General features: G+C 40.4%; 1 protein-coding gene across 3 annotated transcripts in view; it reads right to left on the bottom strand.

Moving 5' to 3' along the window:
- Positions 1-25,266, bottom strand: part of PXN (paxillin) — a 1,651,517-nt gene that overhangs the window by 295,522 nt on the left and 1,330,729 nt on the right. For all 3 annotated transcript variants that reach the window (XM_044068586.1, XM_044068585.1, XM_044068584.1), the window contains exon 7: positions 10,945-11,109. In XM_044068586.1, coding sequence (XP_043924521.1) covers positions 10,945-11,109 — 165 coding nt within the window. The remainder of the gene's footprint in view (positions 1-10,944; positions 11,110-25,266) is intronic.

The raw sequence follows: 25,266 nt of genomic DNA, 5'->3' as shown, positions 1-25,266 counted from the left end.
ATGTCCTAATAGCAAGAGTTGTAGAGGTATATACCTTCTTACCCCATCTGTCCAAAGCTCTGGAATCCCTATCTGAAGGGGTGTGATTCTTGGCTGTAGTAGCCTTGAGACCTTTAGGCCCCTGGGAAATGATCTCTGGGTCAGCAGTAGGATTCTTGAAAAGAAATTTGTGAGTGTCAGGTACTCTGTAGTACCTGTCTGGTTTCCTAGGGGCAGGTGGTAAAGTGTCAGGAGTAATACTGGATTCCATAAAAACATCATCCACAACATCCAGGACAGATTGTACTGCTAAGGGCCTGTATTGAGGCAGCTCTAGAAATTCTCTGAGTCTCTTTTTTTACTGAGGATAGTCTTGGCATTCCCAGTGGAAATGCTCTTGTAAAGTATGCAAGGTTTCACCAAAAGAAAAATCCTCTGGAGGGAAGGCAGAGGGAATGGATTCCTCTGCATCTGAATCCCCATAAGCAGATAAAGGCATATCTTCATAATCAGAAATTTCAGAGTCATCGGACCCCCTGGTCTGTAGAAGCTGAAGGGGACTGGACTCAGTCTCTTAGCAGGGGAAGGCTGACTTCCCCTAATCAGCGTAATAAGGTCTTCAGCCATTCTAAGCAGTTGTTTTTGTGGCATGGGAGCAGGTGTATGTGCTTTGGTCGTCGGTTTTCTAGGCACAGTGCATACTCTGGGCCTAAGAAACTCGGTAGTTTTGGTTAAAAAAGAAGTCATTGGTTTGAGTCGAAAATCGGTTGAGTGAATAAATGCCACAGAAGCCGGTGCCTGCTCAGCAGCTCTGGACCCATCCAAGGTAGAGACATCTCCAAATTCCATAGTCGATGAGTCTCGCGGCATAGCAGACTCCAAATGGGTTTCAGTAGAGGCCTGCGAATCCACTGAAGTGGGCATCAGGCGCTGCGAAAGTGCCTCACTGAGTACCGGCGGACTGGCGACTGGCTTAACGGAAGCGTTGTCTGCAGTTTTGGACCTATGTGGTCTGTCTCTGTCTTTATTTTTACGTTTTTTTGGAATATCGGTAATCGGATGGCTTACCAAAGCCATTTAAGAATACGGAGATTGAGAGTGAAAGAATTTAGCGACAAAGAGAGCCCAATGACAAATAGTTCGGGCGTTACATAAGGCACAAAACCGACAGTGAGGGACGTTGTGGTCTGGGCCTAAACAGGTGACACAGTAAGAATGAAAATCTCTGTGAGGTATTTGCTTTCCACAGGTAATACAATTGTTAACTTTTTTTGACATCGGTTAGAGCAAGAAAAAAGGATCCCCAACAGGGTACTTAGCTTTAGAAGACTTCAGGGTTATTAAATTCGTAAACAAAAATTCACATAGTGGCCGACTGGCACTTGCGAACTGCTTCTGCTTCGGGCTCCTTGGCAAGAAAGACGGATGTAATGGCATCGGCTGCCTGTTTTTATACCCCTGACGACCTGACGTCAGTCCTGGAGCGACAGCATCTGACACAGAAATACTAAGTCTCTGGTATTCGGGCTAACTGAGGGCTACCTGCGGCAGATAATCCAAGTGTGATGACAGCAACAGTGAAACACGAAGAACATCTATTGACCCTCCAAATTATATAAATGATTAAGGGGAAAGGCAGGATAAACCGACACACAGCCGAATAATCCAAATGAACTTTTTAAGGATAGTGCTTTCACAATCAAAATGACTGCTTCATCAGGCCATTAACAAAAGTACACATACCACAACATTTAAAATAAAAAGCAACCTATCAAACCATCTATGCGTTAAAACCAACCAATCATTGTAAAATATGTTAATTCATCGTCTTAAAATCACCCAGTCCACAAAATTAAAAAAAAAGCAGTTGTCATAGCCAATCATCAACTTTTTACATATTTATTTATTTTATTTTACATTTGTTAAACGGGTAGAGTTTGGCTGTAGCCCATTTTCAGCGGAGACCCATGGAGAAAAGCTCCATAACAATAGTAGAAAAAAGATTACAAAATTTTTTTAAAAAGATTTACAAACGAAATACAAAATGTTTGACAGTTGCCAACAATCACAATTTACAAAAAGGGAATGTAAAACAAAAAACATTACATTTCCTAAGCCTTACTACAGACAGTAGTATGAAACTCATTAGACATATAAAAACCACTGTGGTATTTTCATTTAGTAGAAGTAAGACTAGGAGAAGATAGCAGAAAATAAAGCATTTGATTGAAGACACGAGGAGCTGCTTTTTTAATTTTGTGGCATGCATTATTTTAAGACAATGAATTAACATATTTTACAATGATTGGTTAGTTTTAATGCATAGATGGTTTCATAGGTTGCTTTTTATTTTAATATTATGTTATGTGTACTTCTGTTAATGGTCTAATGAAGCGGTCATTTTGATTGTGAAAGCGTTAACCTTTCATAAACAAAAACTAAAAAACAAACCGACCCAAAACAGGCCGAGAAACTCCACTTTAATGACACGAGCAGAAAAAAGCAAGTCCCATAAATTAAGCGCTTTCACCATTAAAATATGGCTTCCTCAGAGTTACATGGGATACAAACAACTTGGTTTAAATAGAGTGATGTAAGCAAAACCAACCAACCAATCATTTCATGTGATGTCACACTGAATTAGTTTATTTTTAAAAAAAACACACACAGTTAATAAAGGTAAATAAAACCTTCAGTTTTCTCCAGAAAACACAAAACACTTTTACAGCTTATATAACCATATGATTAAAAAACATATGTATTGTATATGTATAACAGATGTGTTCTCATTCAACTAAGCAAGAAACTAGGAGGTCTAATAAAGTCCAACAAGGCCAAACATGAGATCAGGATAGCCTCTCAGGCTAAGGACGTTCACAAGGCCATCTTCACCTATGTCAGGAACCTGAAAGGTAACACTCAGCAGTCTGCAAAAATGGTAAATGGTACAACCTTCACTGACCAAGATGACAGAGCAAATCTACTGTCTGATAAATTTAGCTCTAACGTCACCATCATTTCCCCCATTACCCCCTGTAAAATCCCTTCCAGCACATCCCTCTAAGTATCAACAAGGACCAGGTCCTGGAAGCGCTCACTAAGGCCAAAAATACTGCTTCACAGTTCTGTGAATCCCTGCCAAGTGAAGCACAGAAATGTGTAGGTCACAGCAACTTAAACATCAAGCAGCAGACTAAAATCAGGCAATAGGTAACAGCTTGCACTACTCCTAGGTAATAGTCAGCAGTGTGCAGGACTTGTGGGAAATGGCATAGCCTTCACTGATCACAGTGATGCAGCAAATCTATGGCCTGATAAATTTTGCTTTAACTTCACCCCCTTGTGAAATGCCTTCTAGCATATCCCTCCCTACTATCAACTGGGAAGCAGGTCCTGGAGGCACTCACCAAAACCAAAATCCACTGCTCAGTGGGCCCGGACAATATCCCCAGTTGCATCCTAAACAGCTTAAAACATGACCTAGTAGGACCACTTGAGGCACTCCAACTACAACCTCAAAGTAGGTTATGTGCCAGGTGAGTACAGGACTGCAACAGTCATCTTTATTCACAAGGCTGGACCATCAAATGACCCCAGGAACTACAGACCTATCAAGTCCGACAAGTCTAACATGCAAAGCCATGGAACAAATTACCATGAAAATGATCAACAAGGACATTGGCAAACTATAGACACTGACGCATCCCAGTTTAGCTTTGTTAAGGGAAGATCTTGCATACTCAACCTAGTATACTTTGACAGGGTCACCATGGCTATGGATGACGGGAAAATGGTGCATACCTCCTACCTTGACCTGGCCAAGGCTTTCTATTCAATACCTCACTCAGGTATTGCTGACAAACTCTCAGAATTGGGTATAAATTCCAACATAACTCGTAGGAATGCTTACTGCTGTCAGACTGTCCTAAGATGCCAGGGTCAGCGAAACCACCTCCACCAGGAGACTGGTCACCACTGGACTTTCCCAGGGCTCACTGTTGTCCCAGCTCCTGTTTGTCATCTACTTCTCAGAAATCAAGGCTAATGTCAAATGCCCCTGGCTCACCAAGTTCACAGATGATTGTAAATTGGGAGCCGTCATAGATTCCCTTCATGTCAATAACATCCCACAAGAGGATGCACTTCAAACATGATGTCAAAGCCATGGATTAAGACTCAATGTGAAGAAGTGCATTATAATGCCCAATCTAACTGCTCCACTGACGAAATATCCCTAAGAGGTGACCCGACGGTTAGGGATCTGGGAACACATGTAGACAGTAATCTGGATTTTGACAAATACACAGCCAAGACTAAGAAAATCAATCCATCACCCAACCCATAAGCACAGGTATGACATCCAGGTCCATGGAAGTTGTAGCACCACTCTACTCACCCCTTAACAGACATCATTGAGTACAATGCCCCCTTTGATATGTACCTAACCAGCCACCTGCAACAGTTGGAATGCCCTCAAATGTTCCTCTCCAGAAGACTCCAGGGTATGAATACCCTGTCCTAGACAGATCACCTTATGGCCCTATCTCTGTCCCCTGTTACCTAAAGGTCACAGAGAGGTGATCTATGTCTGGCATTGAAAGCATCCTCAGATCCATCTCTGACAGATCTCATGCACATCTGCAAAACAAACAGTACAAGAAACACTAGATCTAGGGACCTGAACTTTGCCTGCAACATAAGTAAAATGTACTGGACAGACTGATACGTCTCTCAAAATATATCAGTGCTATTTAATAACCTCCCATCTCTGTAAAGCAGAGTTCACCCCAGACCTAATTTCAAACAAAACCTTGATCACTGAATGGGAAATCACAAATTCACCCCTGATCTGGCTTCCATGTCTCTGATGGACAAAGGCTGACAGTAAGTAAACTAATATACCCCCCCATAACTCTCTCTCTTCACGATCATACTCCACATACAGGTATCCATGGAACTTGAGGACAAAACTGGGTTGAGCTGCATGGCTAGGCTTGTAAAGGACCTTGACGGTGCTTAGCTTAGTATAAACCTATGAATATGCAAGACAGGGAAAAAACGCTGAAAACCAATCTTCTTCAAAAACACTAACAACTGCATTTTCTGTTTGCTTACAAGGATAGCTGGTGAGCCAAGAGCCCTTTTTCCAGAGAATGCTGGGAGAAAGTTTCTACAAAACAAGAGAACACTGAGCACACAGCACCACTGAAGTTAAAGTAACTGAAATAAAAACAACTAAGAGAGAGCATTTATGAATTCAAACAGCTTGAGAAAACTATGATGTTAAATACTACAATTAATTTAACATTGAATATTATATATTCTGCAAACTGGCTGACAGATGTGACAGAAGTGTTGCATGGTGGATGGTGATTTATGAAGAGAGAGAAAACAGGAGTAAGTGTGTGTCCCACAGTAAGCTGCAGAGTATGGAGATGATTAGGAACATTTTATAGTGGTTTAGCTATGCAGGCATCCTCTCAACCTCTTAGCACAAAAAAAGCCGGACAAAGCCAAAACTAATGGGGGGGGGGGGGGTCAAAGGCAAAAAAAATAGGGACAGATTTTAAGTATTGCACATATAAACTTAGAAAGTTGAGAGAATCATAGGTTCTGCATTAACATGCATTTTTGAATGATATAAAGTCTGAAACTCAAATATCTGTTATTTAGTGACGTCAGTGCTCAATGACTTGTCAGAAAAAAACAGAAATTTTATGAGGAACAGACTAAACATATGTGTAAAAAATGTGCACATTCTGTGAAAATCTGGGCAGTTTAGATGTAGGTATGCAGATAATGTACAAACAGATCTAAGGAGGATAAGGGGATTTTTAACTTTTGTAAGAGGAGTGATTGGCAAGATTTTCTTAGGTATGGTGGAAGCAAGTTCCACATTTCAGCTACTTGACAGGAGTACAGAGAAGTATCAAAGTGCTTGTTTGATTTAGTAGTGAAAACGTGATTTTCATTTAAAGATCAGAGTCTGTCAGGAGGGATATACTTTGTGGGCAATGCTGAAGCTGCAAGGGATTTACTGCAGTTACTTATGTTAAAGGCCATTTTTACTTGGTGAAATGATTTTAGCACCTTTATTCACTTACGACATAGGCAAACATACATTAACAGAAAAGAAAGAAACAACACTAACATTTTTCCACTTGCATTAATTATATACATCACATATCTTTTCTTTGCAATCACCACCACTCCAACATCACACAAATTGCTGAATTCTTGTCTTCTCTTAAACCTCACTCCTCCTCAACATTATTCTGCATGTATTGTTCCCACAATTTCCATTTATTCACATGTAATTTGTACATTACCTTTTCTAAACATCCCTCTTCCAGTTCTTTTATATGTTTATAAAAATCTATTATTAATGCAGTTGATTTAGACTTGGATTTCCATTTTCTACCAATTGTTTTTTGGCAGCCAACATAATTAAAGTTAACAAGGCCTTACAATGTCTAGGCAATTAAGATACTGTGTCCTAGCTCAAAAAAATCATATCTTCAGTTACTAATCCAATATTTCTGACAGAGTACTCTGCAAGGAATTTTTAAAATCCATCAACTCACTACACTTTCAGAAACACATTCCTAGTTGCCGCTTTCTTCCTCATAACACCTCCAACATTTGCTGTTTTAACAAACAAAAAATTCTTTGCCTAAGCATTTTTATACCCCAAGCAAGACTTCAAACACTTCCAAACAAAGATTCTAAACATTTTGGACTTGGCATACTTGGGAGCCATATATATGCCTTTCCATTGTTCTCTTGTAGGTTGCTTTTCCAGTCTCTTCCCAATTTTTCAAAGCTTCACTGACTTTTTCTTATATTTATCATGCAACATTTTACATGCCCTACTAATGATCCCTTTTTTAAAAGCAGCTTCTGTTCTAGATTCAACTAGAACCCCAGCAGACCAGGTATTTTACGTAAGATTCCCTAATCCTTTCTCTTTGCCTAAACCCAGATATCAATCCCTGGTACGGAAGGCAGTCTTTACCCTGCAGCCCATCCTTCTTGGAGTTGTCCTACTTTATTACCTTTCCCTCTCTAGTTATTTACTCTCAATCCTTGGTTCCTTTACCAATTTTCTCCTGTAAATTCCAACCCCCTCTTTCCTATTTTCTGTACTCCTACTTGTAGTCATCCCTATTGGCAAAATCTTATTTCTTCATTCTCGTGTTGGTTTAGGTCTTAGAAGAGTTTCTGCTACTTTATGAATATAATTTTCTGTATGGTTATTATCCTTAAAGGTATGCATACAAAATCCCACACTCTATACTTCTTGGACTCCCCCCTTTAACTATTTTTCCTTTCCATTTTGAATTATAGCCTTCTGCTTGTGTTATGCATACGAGTCTTAACTGTGTAGCTCTAAAGTATCACTTCAGATCAGGTAATCCTAAACCACCTTGTTCTACTGGAAGGATCAATTTATCCCACTTAACTCTTGCCCTCCTCCCTTCCCAGATAGATTCCTTCAACCCTTTATTAATTTCTGTCCACAACTTTTCCTCTGGTTGATAAGATATGCCTGGCCTGTATAAATCATTAAAGGGACTAAAACACTTGTATTTTACTATCTATATTCATAAACAAAAGCTTCCAGTTTCTCAGTGATTGTATTACCTCTGGTTTAAACTCTTCCCACATATCCTTAGCTGCCATAACATAAGCCTTTTCAATCCATAATTGTTGAACCAACTCATGTGGGAGTAAATAATTTATTGCTATTCCCTTTGTTTAATCTTTATTAATTTCTACATTCCAAAAAGACCTGAAACTGTCTCAAAATGTTCCACAACACTGAGATGTCCTTTTCTGGATCCATCAGGTACAAAATAACAGCATCTGGAAATAAAGTCAACTTTCCATGATTACCATACCAACTATATCCGTACATTTTGGAATCCCTTATTTGCATTACCAATGTTTCAAAATACAAAGGAAATAAGAGAGAAAAGGGGACACCCCTGCCTAGTTCCTTTGTTCAAACAATTTATTAGAGAGAACTTGCCCACTTTAATTTCCGTCTCCAATCCTTCATATAGCCACCTAATTAACTTTGTTATTGTATCGGAGAAAGCAAATAATTCCATTGCCTTACTCAAAATCCCAGTTTACAGTCAAATGCTTTCTCTACATCAAAACCCATCAACAGCAGCAGTATTTTCTTAAATGCTGCTTCCCTCTGAATCATAATAGTTTTATTAATGTTGTCAAATGTTTGCCTCCTGTCCATAAAAACCACACTGATCCAAATCTGTCAATGTCTGCAATACCTTTGCCATTCCTTTAGCTAGTATAGACATAAACAACTTATAATCATGGTTTAAAATTGAAATGGGTCTGTATGAAGCAGGGTTGGATGGGGGTCTTTACCGTCTTGGGTATTACAGTCACCAAAGCTTTCTTCCAAGATGCCTGCACTTCCTCTCCTTTTAAAATACTGTTAAAGGAAATCTTCCAGATCTTTATCACTTTCTTCCCTCCTAACTTCCACTGAAATACCATCTGTTTCTAGAGACTTTCCTGAAGATTGAGTATACATCACAGTTTTTATCTCATCCCTTCCTATCTTAACTTAGTTGTTGGGTCGCATCTACTTATAACCTTAGTATAATTAGGTCTTCCATGAAAATTTCCATTTGTGCTCTTTCTTGTTTTCCACATTTCTCTGCTTTATAAAACTTTTCATAACATTTCTGAAATATCTCTAAAATTTCTACAGGATTTCTGGTAATTTTTCTTGTTATAGGCTCTCTAAGTTTGGCAACACCCCTTCCTACTTTCTGCTGCCTAAGTTGTAATGCTAAAAGTTTTTGTGTTCTGGAGTTATTACTAAAAATAGCTGCTTAACAGCAAACTTTCTAAACTCATTCACATTATCCAGATACTCCTGTATTTTTTATTTAGCATTCTGCATATTCTTGTTCTGTGACAGTCCCTTTATTCTGCAATACCTTAACCATTGTCAGCCCTTCTAATTAATTCCCATTACTTAATCATAGATTTCTATTTTATTTCTTCCCTTTTTAAAATGTTTTCATTTTATCACACTCATTAGCTATAACTTCAAAAAATACTTCTATGTTCCCTAAAAACTCTCAAACTCTCAAATAATTTCCACTGCCCAGTCCTTAAATTCCTCTCTTTTTAACAGGTAGGTGGGAAAGTACCAGTCTCTCATTTTCACTTCATTACCCTACATTTTTATCTTGGTTGGTATTGACGCATGACCTTAAATAGTTACTGGATGTGTGACAAACCTTCCAATTAAATGCAAATGTTCATGTGAAATATAATATCTTTCTAGACTAGTCCAGTTATTGTACTTACAGGAATAATATGTAAATTCTGTTGTTATTCTTACTACTAAATTCACATCTTCCATACCAAATATTTTCATAAATGTCTTGAGAAATTTACCCTCTTTTGTTACATTGTATCTTCTAGGTCCCCCTAATACAGCTTCGCTATTTTAAATCAAGTTCCAGTACCCACCTATAAGGAATATTCCTTGCTAAAAGCTGATTTATTTCCCCCCAAATTTCTTAAGCTCCATAACAGCAGTTTTTGGTGCAATATACATTATACATGTCAGCATAATCCTCCTCCTTTTCCAACAGCCTCCTACTACCACAAATCTACAGTTATTATCCTTTTCCTCCCTCTTCTACCATTACTGGAGGTCCACTAATAATTACAATTATTCCCCTTTTCCTTTGTTCCTGATATTCTGCTGAATACTCAGCCTGAAATCCTTCTTTGTCAATTCACATGCTCATTTCTTTCCCAATGTGTCTAAACCTGCAAGGCTATTTACATTTCAAGATAATATGGACAATATAGCCATTATGATAAATAGCTATTGTTCCCACCTATTATATACATGACATTTTTTGAATGTGTATTTCCAACTGTTGTGTTACATACACACACTGTTTGGCAAGCTGATCTTTTATACAGTAGTTTCTTCTCATTTCCATTTGAACCTATGTCACATTTTTCAAAACTTTTTGTTTTAATGAAAACCCTCAAACAAAAACCTAAAATACATTTTCAAAACACCCCTGTCCCATACTACTTTAGCACAAACACACAAAACTATGTACATCTTCAAAAAATAAAGTTTACCTCCTTAGATAGGAACACCTGCAACCACAGGTATAACCCTAACCTAAAATTAAGTTGAGCCATGTTAAAATACATGCTACAGCATGTCCCCCCCCCACTTAAATGGATTATGGTCTTTTCTTATCTCTATTCCCCCCTCCCAGATGAGAAAAACAGCTTGTATACTTTTACAGACTAACTCCCACAACAGCATAGCATCCACAGTTTTAGTTACTTTTTTGTTTTCCTTCCTCCATTACTGACTTTTAACCTTGTGTGCTGCTCCAACTCCATTCTTTTATTATGCTTATGTGGCAGTTAATTGCATCCCAACAGGGCCCACTGCTGGGTGAAAAATTTCATTTCAGAGCAGACAGCCTCATGCTCAAAAGGAATTGTTGCATTCCCAAGGCTTTACATTTAGGGATGAGAAGACTCACCAATGTTGTGGCCAAACGAATATATGAGGAACATGTATGTGTTTCTACTTTCAGTACATTAGTCATTAGCATTTCTTAGGCATTCCAGAAGTCAGTGGAGCAGTGAAAATATCCTCCCTTCTTGGAAAAGTGAGCAGGCAGCTGGTAATTCACTCACTGGTCTCTATTCCCATCTGGCCTCTGGTACACTGGCTGCTCCATTTCATTGCAAACTTTCATCAGCACTGTCAAGTTGGGTTTTAAATGAGACTAGAAGTTACCAGACTGTTATTAATATGCTTCACTACAAATGGATCCCTGCATGATCTATTTAGCATTACTCAGAAACATGACATTAAAATAAACAAGATATTGCCAACATACTTCACCTGATAAAAGGGAATACATCACTCACCTGACCTGCAATTGGCTTCTTGCATGCTCCACACACACCCTTTGCCACTGTGGTGACACCTAATTTGTTGAGGTCGGATTGTAGACTGCCAAGCATGCTGTCCAGCTGACTCCCAGGTTTTGGTGCAGATGGTGGGGAGACACCTGCCTTTCCCTGAGCCATAAACTGTAAAAAAAAAATATATATAAATAAATAAATTAAAAAGGAGACAATAAGGAAAATGCAGTACCACTCTCTCTCTCTCTTTGCTATCATATGGTTCATTCATTTAGGCACATATATAATTCAACATACAAAACTCAACATAATTATATATTTTATTTTACTGTTTACCAGAACAGTCCAACTGGGTCATACAAGACCCCTTACAGTGGAGGCCCAGGCAGAAAATCTTAAAAAAAAAAAAAAAAGAAAAACTGACACATAGCATAAAAGACAGCATATTAGTAACCAAAATAAATAATTTTACCCTAAGATGGTCTACTGAAGACAACAGTCTTTGCAGGCACAGCATAGGCAAAGAAATACGAAAAAAATAAATACATAAATAAACCAAACAGAACAAATTCATACACAAAAATCACAGAAGACAAAGAATACCATAAACAATTAAAACAATATTTAAATATTAACACTAAAAATAGAAATTATTTTTAGTAATAAACATGAGAGAAGCAGCAGGTGAGAAAAGAGGGTCATGGTGGAACTGATGTGGATGAGAAAAGAGTTAGATGGTGCGTCTAGCGGAAAAGGGCTAGCAGTCAGATTTTTGATGGAATTGTCTTTTGAGTTGTACTCTGAAAGTAGGGAGAGAAGAGACTTGTTTTAGGTAAGGGTGCAGGGATTACCAGATCTTGGGTGTATGAAGAGAAAAGGAATGGTCAGTAGAGTGTAGTTTAGTTTGTGATATCTAGATTTATTTTGTGATGTCTAGACTGAAGGGGTTAATTGGGAGAGAATGCAAAGGTTGTAGGGGGTAGATTTATTATGGCGTTTGTCTGCAAGAGGTAGGAAGGCAACTGGTTGAACTAGTTTGAAATGAAGAGACCCTAGGAGCAGCTCAACTCTATAGGAGACTGGCAGTCAACTGGCTTTGGTAAGGGTGGTGCAGTGGTGTTATTGAGTGGGGAAGGGAATGGAAATGAATTGTCAGACTTTGTTTTCAATGGACCACAGAATGGATTTGTTTTTTTTTGTTTTTTTTTATTCAACAGGATATAACTATAATGGAGAGCCCATATGCAAGTTGAGTATGGGAGACTTCATTTTGCCTATTGCAGCTCTAGCTGGTCTGGATAGGAGAACTGATATTTTTCCTGGCATTTTCAATGTGGCTTTGGAAGTTAAGTGATTGGTCTAGCTATAACCATAAGTATCCTTCTGCCCACCTTGTTTTCAGACTACTGCTGTCATTTCCTCCACTCAGTGAGCACTGGTGATAGCATCTGTGCCTAAGGAAGGTGAAAAGCAGCTGACACTCCACCTGCACTTTGGGATTACATGCAACCACAATGCTACAGAAGAGAGTATAAACACGGAGAGAGAATCTCTGAAACATCCAGGAATTCAGCTTTTATTAGGTTCCAAATGTCACAGTTTTTGTTTTGAAGGGATTTAGGAGTAGCTTATGGTTTAGCCTAGAATTATGAAGTGGAGGTCAGACTGAAGCTGGGTTTAAATAGCTGAATGGGATGGACTTAATTGAAAGAATCATGTCATCTGCAAAACGAGTGACAGAAAGATCTGGAAGGTCACAGGGTAGTTTATTAATAAAGACTGAAAACAACAATGGAGAAAGTAGAGATCTCTGGGGTACCCTTCTGCTAAGGGTTACTGGAGATGATACAGATGAGCCTGTTTTGACTATGAAATACCTATATGTTGAGGAATGATGGAACCAAGTGACAGTGTTGGGGCTAACCCCAATTACTTGGAGGGAAGTGCAGGAGCAGGAAGTGGTCAGTAAGATCAAAAGCTTTGGTCAATAAAGTAAACTCATGCAAGGTTTCCTTTATCCATATTGACAAGGATCTTATGTGTAAGTGACCATAGTGCTGTCATTGTGGGCAAACCATCCCAGAATCCATCTAAGAGTGAGGAGGTAGTACTGTGGGATGTACGGTGATAGCTGGTCGTAGACCAGTTTTTCAGGTATTTTCTCAACTGAAGGCAGGAAAAAGTAAGTCAGAAGCACGAATGATCTTCTAGCTGGGGATATTTGTGAAGGGGTTTGACAAGAGCAGTGTTCCACGTTTTGGCACTGTATTTTCAGGTAAACAAAGATTATAAACATAGAAAAGATGTTTGGTAAGGAAGTCTTTGCAGAGTAACATAAACCAAGGAAGTAGCTGTGCTTCCATGGGCATGTTTTCTAGTAAGGGGTTAATGTGTGCGTGTGTAGTTTTCTTAAAACATAACAGCAGGATAAGAGGAGGAAAGCTGGGTAAGTTTGGGGAGAGCTAGAGGTAGAGGTTGTGGTACCAGGGAGGGGGCTGAATTCCTTAAGAAAGTCAAAGGTTGACAGCCAGCCTTGAGAGATTTGTATGGTGACAGGGGAGGTGGTGGGATCTGTGAATTTTCGGCCTGTGAGTATTTACTTCTTGCCAGAAATATTTGGGTTTGCCTTGCACAGCAAGTGTTTTGTTTTTGAAACAGTCAGTTTTGTGCCTGCGTATGGCTTGCTTAGCTAGGTTACATAGAGAGGTAAAAACAGTACAATTTTCTGGTGAGGGGGTTTTGTCTCCCTGAAGACCATGCATTGTCCTTAAGTTTGAGTAGAGCTTTCTGTTTGGTGCTTAGCCAGGTGTTTTTTTCGTATTTAAAAAGACGCTGTGTGAGATGGAAAAATTTGTGTTGTTAAGGTTTAAATAAACATTTCAGTCTCTTTGCAGATCAAAGTACAATTCTTTACTGAAGTACAAAACGTATGTGGGAAACAGTACTCAAATTCATGTCTCCCTGAACAAAGGAATTCATGGACACTTTATAAGAAAACCTTATCAAAGTAATAAAACTTATTTATAAGACCACTGTTACTATACAATATTAAAGAACTAAACAGTACACTTCATCCATCGGACCACTACTATACATCTAATTGGAAAACGACAAGTTTAGCAAAAATACATTTTATATTTGTTATCTACATTTTAACTAATAAGGAATAAGTTTTCTTTTGATAGTGAGATTTACAAGAAATGCTGCCTCAGGCACAGGAAACAAAACTTAACTTGCAATACTTTTCCATAGCTTAATAACATCGGCAGTCATGTACAACAGCCTCCTGAAACACATGCATTTTCATTTTTTAACCCCTTACAGTGTCGACACTGAAGGAGGGTAAGTGTAACAGCTATGGTAGCAAGCTGGGTTCTGTAAGTTGGTAATGGGAGACCAGTCGAAAGTTGTTAAGTGTTTGAGGTTTTCTGTACCGATGGAGGATCTGGGTCTGATGGTAACTAGTCAGGAGACAGTTTTGAAGACTGGTAGACAACTTGGAAGGATATTTAGGATTTAGGGAGTGGTCACTGAATGAGGGTGGAAGAACATACAGCAGATCCAAGAGGGAGTGGTTGTTGGTTTGGAGATTTGGATGGGTAGCATCACTGATTAACTGCGCAGGTCTGACATTCGCTACGAATTCAGCAATGTCATTTCTCAGGGGACCTAGGTAGTTTAAGTTAAAATCACTTAGAATAACAATATTTTTATAGTTGCAGGCAGGTGAGGTGATGGTAAGAATAAAGTACAGTTGTGTACACTTACCATAAATGTAGATGTTCGAGTGTATTCACTGTTGCAGTCATTACATTTGGGTAATCCTGCTGGCAGGTTGACTTCAGCCGGCCTGAATTCCAAAGTCTTGGGTCCTGCATCGGCTGCTGTCACCCCTTCCCTGATGTCAGGTCATCAGGGATATAAAAGAAGCAGCCAAAGCCATTTTCTTCAGTTTTTCTTGCCCCAGATGTCAGGTGCCCCCAAAAAGGGTAGCCAAAGTTTATATATATATTCAAAAATACATCAATATAAATTTTACCTTTATCTATAAGCAAATACACCACATAGGTAGTATAAATAAGAGAAGGAAAGATAAGATTCAAAAGCAAAAAGGGGGAAGGCGGGTGGCTAACCTGGACTGCAACAGTGAATACACTCGAACATCTACATTTATGGCAAGTGTACACAACTGTACTATGTTCTTCGTGTTTCACTGTTGCAGTCATTACATTTGGGTAGAGTCCCAAAGCTATGGTTGGGAGGCTGGAACTAGACAGCAGTAGGAGCGGCTATGAGGCCCTGCAGAACTGCAGTTGCAAAGCCTGTCCTGGATTTTGAGTAGAGTGGCAGATGATAATGCTTTGTAAAGGTGTGCACTGAACTCCAAGTAGCTGCCTCTAAAATGTCTCTGGTTGGTACTCCCCTGAGAAAGGCTGCTGAGGTGGCTGCAGCTCTGGTGGAATGAGGCCTAATGCCCTTAGGCACTGGCATGCCATGGTGTAAGTAGCAGAAATGAATGCAGTGGCCTAACCACTTAGAAATAGTCTGCTTTGAGATAGGCTTTCCTTGTTATCCTGCAGCATATGGCACTAGTAATTGCTCTGTCTTCCTGAAAGCTTTGGTTCTGTCCAAGTAGAATCTAAGTTGTCTGTGCACATCCAAAGAATGCAGAATTCTCTCCCCCTTGTTCTGTGGGTTTGGGTAAAAGGTTGGCAGACGGATGGCTTGGTTAAGAGCCACACTGGACACTACTTTAGGCATAAATGTTGGGTTTGTCCTCAGGGAGACCTTGTCTGGATGAAAAACGATGAAAGATTCCACAGCCATGAGTGTCTATAGCTCTGAAACTCGTCTTGCAGAAGTAATTGCTAAGAGCAGAGCTGTTTTCCAAGATAGAAACTTCATATCAGCAGTAGCAGCTGGCTCAAAAGGAGGCAGGTTGATCTTTTCCAAGACATAGTTGAGGTCCCATGCAGGTACTGGTAGTCTCCTTGGGGGCCTTACATTTTTGGCTCCTCTGAGGTACTGCATTAATAAAAGGTGAGAAAAAAATGGTGGCGCTGTATTGTAATGAGCCAAAATGGCAGAGGCATGAATTTTAATTGATGAAAAAGATAGGCCTTTGTCCAGCATCTCAGTTAAGTATTGCAAAATCTGAGGAATATTTGATACCTCTGTATCAGTTCCTTGTGCCTGGTTCCAGGCAAAGAATCTCTTCCATTTTCCAGCATAAGACTTTCTAGTACTAGGCCTTCTGGCTTCCAGAATGACATCCATCACAACTTTATTGAGAGGTGTTTTTTGTATGACTACATTATCTGCCATGCTGCCAAGTTTAATGCCCTGAGTTGGCTGTGCATGATCTGATTGTTTTGCTGGAACAGTAGTCGAGGTATTTGAGGTAAGGTCCAAGCTGGGTATAGAGATACATTTCTTAGTATTGGATACCAGCACTGGCGTGGCCAGTCTGGGGCAATCAGTATCATCTTTGGCTTATCCTGTCTGACCTTTAGGAGCATCTTGGGGAGGAGAGGCAGTGGAGGAAAGGCATATACTGATAGGTTTTTCCAGCTGAAAGACAGGGCGTCCACTTTCCATGCTCGTCTGTGATAAGTCCTTGTGCAGAATCTTTTTAGTTGGTAATTGAGAGGGGAGGCAAATAGATCTATGTCCAGGCATCCCCATTTCCTTGTTATCATGCTGAAAACTTGTGGACCCAGATTCCACTTGTGGGGATCCATGAGGTTTCTGCTTAGTTCGTCTGCCAGAGTATTTTCCTTTCCTGGCAGGAATTGTGCCTGCAGATGTACTTGGTAAGTCAAAGCTGTGTCCCACAAGGTCATGGCTAGTCTGCAAAGGGGATAAGAATGTATGCCCCCTGTTTGTTTATATACCACATGACCGTGGTGTTGTCGGTCTTCATCAGTAGTTGTCCTGGATGAAGTAGGTCCTTGAAAGCTGTCAGGGCATTTTGAACAGCTAGCATCTCTTTTTGATTGATATGCAGATGGATTTGGTTTGAGAACCATGTGCCCTGAATGCATCTTCCTGCCATGTGGGCTCCCCAGGCATAGTCTGATGCATCCGTTGTTAGTGTCTGCCTGGCTGGAGGTAATGTGAATGGCTGTCCCATGTTCTGGTGACAAGCCTTTGCCCACCACTGAAACTCCTGTTGCAGGCAGGGAATGAGAATAATGACTGTTTCCAGGCTGTGGTAATGTTGAGTCCAAACACTTTTTAGGTACCATTGAAATTTCCTCATATGCAGTCTTGCATATGGAATTTGTAGGATGCAGGATGCCATGAAGCCCAAAGCCTGCAGAATTTTTCTTGCAGATAACTGGGCCTTTGTTGCCAACATTTTGAAATAGGTAGTCAGTTGCCTTTGTTTGTCTAGCGTTAAGATAAGCCATCTGGGTAGTTGTATTCAAGCTTGCACCCAGGAATGTTATCTCTTGTGAGGGTACTAGTTTTGATTTCTTTTTGTCGACTGTGTACCCTAGGCATGTTAGAAGTCTTTTCACAAACGCCAGATGTTGAAGAAGAATGTCCTTGTTCTCTGCTTGAATGAGACAGTCGTCCAAGTAAGGATATATTTGTATTCCTCTTTGTCTGCAGAATGCAATTACTGGTGCCAGGCACTTTGTAAAGACCCTGGGCTCAGTAGATAAGCCAAAGGGCAGTGCAGGGAATTGGTAATGCATTGAACCAGCCTTGAATCTTAGGTATCTTCTGCATGATTGTCCGATTGGAACATGCAGGTATGCCTCTTTTAGGTCTAAAGTCACAAGCCAAGCATTCTTGCCCAGCATGGGCCGAAGCTGCTGCAAAGTCAACATTATGAATGTTTGAATATCCAGGAAAGTGTTCAGAATAGATAGGTCCGGTATCGGCCTCCAGGCCTTGTCCTTTCTTGGTACCAAGAACAGTCTTGAGTAAAATCCTTGTCCCTGTTCTTGCTCTGGTACTTGATGAATGGCCCCCATGTCCATGAGGGATGAGACTTGTTTTTGTGCCTCTGCCCATTGACTTTTTTGGCAGGTCTGGCCAGCCGTTTGCCTTTGGCAGAGTACGGAAATGGAACTTGTAACCTTGTGACACTATGTTTAAAACCCACTTGTCCTGGGTTATGATGTGCCAATTTTGAACAAAAAGTGCTAATTTTCCCCCTAAGGGTGCTGCCAGAAGATAAGTGCTTGGTGCAGGCAGGGGGAAGTCATTGGGACTATTTTCTGTATGTTTGTGATCTATCTTCTCCAGCTTTGGAGGTAGAAGCACACCATTGCTTGGGCCTATAATAACCTTGCGCCTGGGATCTGCCCCTAGGACATCTGGATCTGCCCCTTTGAGGTCTGTCTGACACAGGAATGGACCATTTTTTTGTAGGCCAGTGTCTACTAAACCTAGGTGGCTGTACTTGTAAAAAATCTTTGACAGTTTGCATAGATTTAGCTTTGTCCTCCATTTTCTTTAACACCTCTTCTGCCTTAACACCAAACAAAGTATCATGCTGTAAAGGTGCATCTAGTAATTTAACTAACATGATCAGGCAGATTTTGTTCCTTTAACCAAGCATGCCTCCTAATTACAGAACCCGTAACTGCGGCCCTACAGGAGGCCTCCAAAGAATCAAAACCACATTGCAAAGGATGTTTTCCAACTTGTTCTGCTGCATACAATAAATCCTGCTTTTCCTTGTTTTCTGCACATTCAGAATTTTACAACATTTTCTGTTTAAGCAATCCCATGACATGTAGCTGATACTTAAGCCTATGAAATTGACAGTTTAAGGCCCTTATAGCCAAAGATGCAGATGTGTAAACCTTTTTTCCCCATCTATCCAGTGCCCTTGAATCTCTGTCAGAGGGGGTTGGGTTTTTTGCATTGGAAGCCTTAACTCCCTTTGGACCCTGTGAAATAGTTTCTGGGTCAGCAGCAGGGTTTTTAAAAAGAAATTTGTGTGAGTCAGGAACCCTGTAATATCTGTCAGGCTTAACAGGGGCTGGGGGTAAGGAGTCAGGGGTCAGACTAGACTCCAAAAACACATCATCTACAATGTCTAACACAGGTGGAATGGCTAGAGGCCTGTGCTGAGGTAGTAAAATAAAATCCCTGAGCCTCTTTTTAGATTCTGAAAAATCTTGGCTCTTCCAGTGGAAATGCTCCCTCATGGTATGCAAGGTTTCCCCAAAGGAATAGTCCACAGGAGGAGATGCTGAAGGAATAGATTCTTCAGCATCAGAATCCTCATGGTGGGAAGAGAATATTCCTGATCAGAAGAGGAATCAGAAGTAATAGAAACCTGATCTGAAGATTCATAGTCAATGTCTTGCCTAGACCTCTTATCAGGAGGGGGATGGGAACCCCTGATCAAGGTAATCAAGTCTTCAGCCATTTTGAGCATCTGTTTTTTGGGCATAGAGGCCTGTCCATGTGACTCTTGAGTTTGTTTCCTTGCTTTAGAAGGTGCTTTAGTCTTTGCCTTTGAAGCTGAAGTCATTTTAATGTAAAGATGTTTAGGTCTGAATACACCCTCAGAAGCCAGTACCTGCTCAGCGGCTCCAGACCCATCTGAGGGATTAGCCTCCGAAGCTCCAATACCTTGAGTATCCAGCGGCATGGCCGACTCCACGTGGGAATCGGTAGTGGCCTGCGACTCTAAAGTAGCGGGCGTCAGGGGCTGCGAAAGCGCCTCACTGAGAACCGGCGAATGGCTTAGGAGAAGCTTCGTCGTCGGTTTTGGGACTCGGTTGTTTCTCTCTATCCTTTTCTTTGCATTTTTTGTAAACTCCGGTAGTAGGATGGCTATCCGACAACATTTCCGGACAATTAAACCGGTGTCCAAAAAAGTTTAAAGCAAAATCATACCGACAATTATGCATTGGTTAAATCTAGCACAAAACCAACAACCAGTAACGTTGTGATCAGGGCCTAGGCAAGGAATACAGTAAGAATGAAAATCCTTATGAGGTATTTGCTTTCCACAAGAAATACAGTTATTAACTTTTTCTGACATCGGTCTGGAGCAAGAAAAAAGTTTCCCCAACGGGGTACTTAGCTTTATTGAAGACTTCGGATCTGAAACTCAAACATGAAAATCTCAGGAGTCAGCCGACCGGCACTTGCGAACTGCTTCTGCTTCGGGCATCGTGCGGCAAGAAAGACTGAAGAAAATGGCGTCGGCTGCTTCTTTTATACCCCTAATGACCTGACGTCAGAGAACCGACGACAGCAGCCGACGCAGGACCGAAGACTTCGGAATTCAGGCCGGCTGAGGGCAACCTGCCAGCAGGATTACCCAAATGTAATGACTGCAACAGTGAAACACGAAGAACATCAGATTTATATTTATTATTATTTATTCTAGTTGATGACCGGGGAGGTCCACTGGGCTCGGGGAGCCCGTTTTCAGTGGAGGCCCGGGGAGAAAAGCTCCAACAATACACAGCTACATGAATAACTACTAAGAAACTTTGCATTACTGACAAATAAACAGGTAGCATTCATAAAGAAACAAACAATTATAATTTTGTTTAGGTGTAAAAGACAGGCAAATGGCCTTGAGGCTAGATTTTACAGTATAGTTACTTATACACAATACAAATGAGCAAGGTTAGCTAGGTGAGAGGTTAGCCAGGAGTAAAAGTGGAGAAGACCTTGAGAGGTATAGGGTGAAGAGTACAGCTGCATTTCCTGTCTAAGCAAAGGTGAGAATAAAGAAGTTTTCGAGGTTATCGCAGGTCCTAAGAGTGGAGGGAAGAGCATTCTATTTTTTGGCTGAAGTGAAGGAAAGCAGGAGTTGACCAGCTGGGCACTTGGGTTTGTGGATGGTGATTAGGTTTTGGTGGGTAGATCTAAGTGTTCTATGGGGAGTATATGGTTGGAGAATACTGGAAAGTGCAGGTTACTTGGTAGGTTGGGATAGTAGTCTATAGGCAGTCATGATTTGGAGAAAGTCAAGTTGGTTATGGAGTTCAAGCCAGTTTAATGAGTGAAGGGAGGAACAGTGATGAGAGGAAGATTTGGCTTTGGTAGCAAATCTGGTGATTTTAATGTAACATACTTCTAGTTTGGAGGATAGTGAGGTGGATAAATTAGTAAGCAGACGGGCACCATATAATAGAGAGGGAAGGAGATAAGTAGTGGCGAGAGTTAGTCTGGTAGCAGTAGAGAGGAAGTAGTTGTTTCTATAAAGCAGGCAGAGTTTTATGTGGGTTTTCTTTATGTTTAGCAGGACGTGAGTATTAAATTTTAGGTGTTCATCAATGGTTACTTCAAGAAGTTTGGCGGAGGGAACGACCTCTAAAATGGAGTTATTATGGCTGGTTATTTGGAATGAGTTTTTATCAATAGGGGAGGACTTAGAAGGAGAGACCAGAAGGATTTTACTTTTGTTAGCATTTAATGAGAGGTGATTTTGGAGCATCCAGTTTTTGGTAGTTGAGAAGGCTGTTTGTGTCAGAAGTTGGAGATCTGTTAAATTGGAGGCACAGCTATCTGTTGAGAAAGGCTGGAGGAGGAAGTTAAGCAACTGCTATTAGAAGGTGACTGTTCTTCCAGGACAGAGATTTTAGAAGGATCCAGTTGGGTTCATTACCTGAGAAGGCATTTGCTAGAAAATTGACAGTTTGGTTAAGGTGTGTGTATTTTAAAAAAAAAAAAAGTGTCTCTCCCTACCTTCTCTATGCCAGGTCGTGTGTCTTGGAAACATTTGTATGAGGAAGTTAGATGCTGAAAATTAGGATAAAGGACTTCCTATTCTTGGCACTGCAGCTAAACTAGAACTTACATTTGTTCTGTTTTCTCAACTCAAACATAAAACTGTACAAAAATAAAACACAAGCTCATACAGCATCAATGTTACAAGACAGTAACGAATCCATGCAGAACATGAAATGACCAGTGGCACGTGATTATTTTCAGACTACTGCTGTCATTTCCTCCACTCGGTGAGAACTGGTGACAGTATCTGTGCCTGAGGAAGGTGAAAAGCAGCTGACACCCTACCTACACTTTGGAATTGCATGCAACCACACTGCTACAGAAGAGTGTATTAACATGAAGACAAAATCTCCAAAAAAAAAAATATATAAATCCAGGAATTCCTAAGTGGTATCAATGTCTATCATGGAAGTCCATGACTGCTGTTAGCACATCTGACATGGTGGTTAAATAAAATGCAGTTTCAGAACATGAAACTAAAACCCTTTGATCTACAAAAAGGATACCGCTGTTAGCAATGCACACAACCTCGACCACCACCAAAACACACAAAAAGACAACCAATGTAGTTCCCTGGAAGGAAGGAAACTGTTATGGATAGTTAAATCACCAATATGATTTTTTTGTTGCAATACAGAAACTGGTCACCCATCTCTACTCAATCTGGTCCCAAGATGCCCTATTTTCCAGGATCTGGGAACAATCACTGAAATAAAACAGTCCTTTCTGTAAACTGCAACTGCAGTTTGACAAAAAAAAAAAAAAAAATCACTGTGTTTCTCTCCCCATTACATATTCAAATAATGACTTTGGAGTACCCCATACCCTACATATGCATGACCTATGGGATACCACTTGGTGCTTAATTCACAAAATACCTAATCCCTCAGTGACCTTGGGGCTGCTCACTTCTCAGAGTAAAGTCCGCAAGTGGTGACGATGGTAAATAAATTAATCTCTGACCCATAACTCCACCTTCTCTTTAAACCACAGATGTTAACAGCATTTAAAGACATGCACTCCATTGTACTCCTAGCCTTCATTAACCAAAACTGTTGCCATTGGGGTACCCAGATCTCATAAGACAAGTTCCCAAGTGTAGATAATGATCACTGTGCACTCCACCACTACTAGAGTGCTGAAACCGTAATTTTTTATTTTTTATTATTTTATGCATCATAAATACACCGTTAGCAGGGGAAAAAATAAGCCTAACAGTGTTTCTCCACAGAAAAGCCTCAAGAAGTGGCCCTGGGGTGCTCAAGGCCTCTGGTGCGAATTCCCTATATGCAGACTCTGGTATGTCCTAATACTCAAGAACACTGTCCTTTTAATAACTTATAACTAAATAAAATGCCTTCTCCATCTGCACCACTCAAATCAACTGTGGATCCCCCAAATCCCACCTTATCCACGGTAAATATCCACAGCCAAAGTTTGATCTTTTTAAGTGAACTTGATACAAAGCTTTAGTTTGCAGAAGCTGACAGAGGACTGAAGAAAGCACTTCCTTCATTTTTTAAGTGTGCTTTCCATCCAGGCATACATTTCCACTACTCACTGAACAAATGTCCAGACAGTATACTTCAAATCTCTCTCTGTGAGAACGCCTCAAACAAGAACATATCTTTCAATACAGCTCATGAATCAGTGTCAGAAAATGAACAGCAGTGGAGATGGAAATGGGAAAACTAAGAATTATATTTTTAACTTGGCAAACTGAACCTTTGTCATTTTACATTAGCTCAAACCACATACACCTTATTCTGTGATGAAACTGTGAAGCATTTGTTTTTTTTTTTGTTTTTTTTACGTTCCAAACCAAAATGTATTTTATTTGTACAGGTAAGCAGTACCACAAGGTCCTATTTTCAGTCAGAAGATACTTATATTAAGATACACTACAAAAAATAAAGGAGCAAAACCTAGCTTCATGGCTCAGAGGGATGGAGCTCTAACTGTGATCCAGGCATCCAAGGTTCAACTAGCGGCCCTGCACTTGAACAGCCAATCAAGGAGGGGAAGGAGGGAAGGCTTGTGGCCTGGTCCCCTCTTTCCCAGGAAGAAAAATATATGTACTCAAGGGCACACACGGTACTGTGACTTTCCTAGTGGAGACTAGGGAAACCACCACTCATGCTTCAAGAAGAAGGGCATGGCTGCCTGAAAGACCCCCACCCCCATATAAATATGGCAACTCCCCCGCAGTCGGCTCATGGCACTCCTCAAACAGGAAAAAAAGATCAAGCCACTTAATGGTTGTAGAACTGACAGCCCCTTCACCTCACTGACAGGAATGAAGTGACAGAACGACTAAGAGGAGGTTAATGATCTACACATTGGGGGCTAAGATAGCCAAAAAAAAAAAGGAACAGAGTCAGGTGTAAACAGAAAAAAAAAACAAAAACGATTGGATAAGTTTAAGAAAGGACTACAAATGACTAATGCATTTAATACTCCCTAGTTCTAAAGAAACAATCATGAGGTCTGTTAGTTACAAAATTACAACTGATTCTCTAAATTCAGCTCTACGTTTCTGTAGTGAATGCAAACACAGCAAGCAAATGATGCACAATGCATGGCAGGGAAGTCTGCAGCAAAAGCGGGCCTCTGACGGAGAAGGCATTATTGCACAGTTAATGATAAATGGGGCCACTCACAAAAAATGCTCTGTGCTAGGAAATTGTAAGCATCCTTCTAAAATACATGCAGGTGAGCAAGCAGTGGAGAAACATATAGTGATCAAGCCTGATGACCTAATCAGGTGCATGAAAGAGAGGTGAAAAAGAGTGACAGTGAGTCAAGTAGTGTTTCCTCTTTTTAGCCCCAACAATAAGTTGAAATTTTTGCTTGCAAAATAAGTTATACAGAAATGCAATTTCCACTTAACTGGCAGGGAATATTCACATGTGAGATACAAAGAAAACCCCCTTCGCCATCTGAATACCTTGTTTTCTTGGTGAGAAAATTGCTTACTCTGCACAAGTTCAGTACTGCTAAAATTTTACCCACAGTTATACGAAAGTGTGCGTGGTTCGAGTAAGAGAGGGTCCCAACCACACAGTAAAATTTTTATATGGCCAAGCACCTGCAATTATACATTCATCTGGTTCAGACAACTTCCAGTCTTCATTTTGCATATTCAGTCATTTGTGCGTTCCATAAAGCACTATTTTCTTTTAGCAGCATTTACTTACTCCCAGCCGTGCAAAAATGCTGGCACAGATGAGCTGCAGACTGCTGCTGGGGAACAGCTGGACTCCCATTTGAACATGCCAGCTGCACAAGAACATACTTACCTTTCAGAGGGATACAATAACAGTTTATCTACACTATGAACTGCAAGGGTCCAAGGATTTAGCCTGGTCTTATCCCAGGTAGACAGGCTGAAGTGATGAGTCTCATGTCAGGTTATGATGATGCCCTTATGCCGTAGGTACCTGGTGAACCCAGCTAAGCAAGACAGACCTGAAGTCATACAATGAAAATTCTTTAGACAATACTGGATAGGCTGCAGAGTGAAATGCCTTAGGAAAACTAATTTACAGTGCTTCAGTGAGGATGCCTACATCTATGGCTACATAAAGATCAGTGAGGAAGTTA

The sequence above is a fragment of the Protopterus annectens genome, chromosome 4.part0 (assembly GCF_019279795.1).
Source record: "Protopterus annectens isolate FY-2018-M chromosome 4.part0, PAN1.0, whole genome shotgun sequence".
Lineage (NCBI taxonomy): Eukaryota > Metazoa > Chordata > Ceratodontiformes > Protopteridae > Protopterus > Protopterus annectens.
This window is presented reverse-complemented; position numbering and strand designations above follow the sequence as displayed.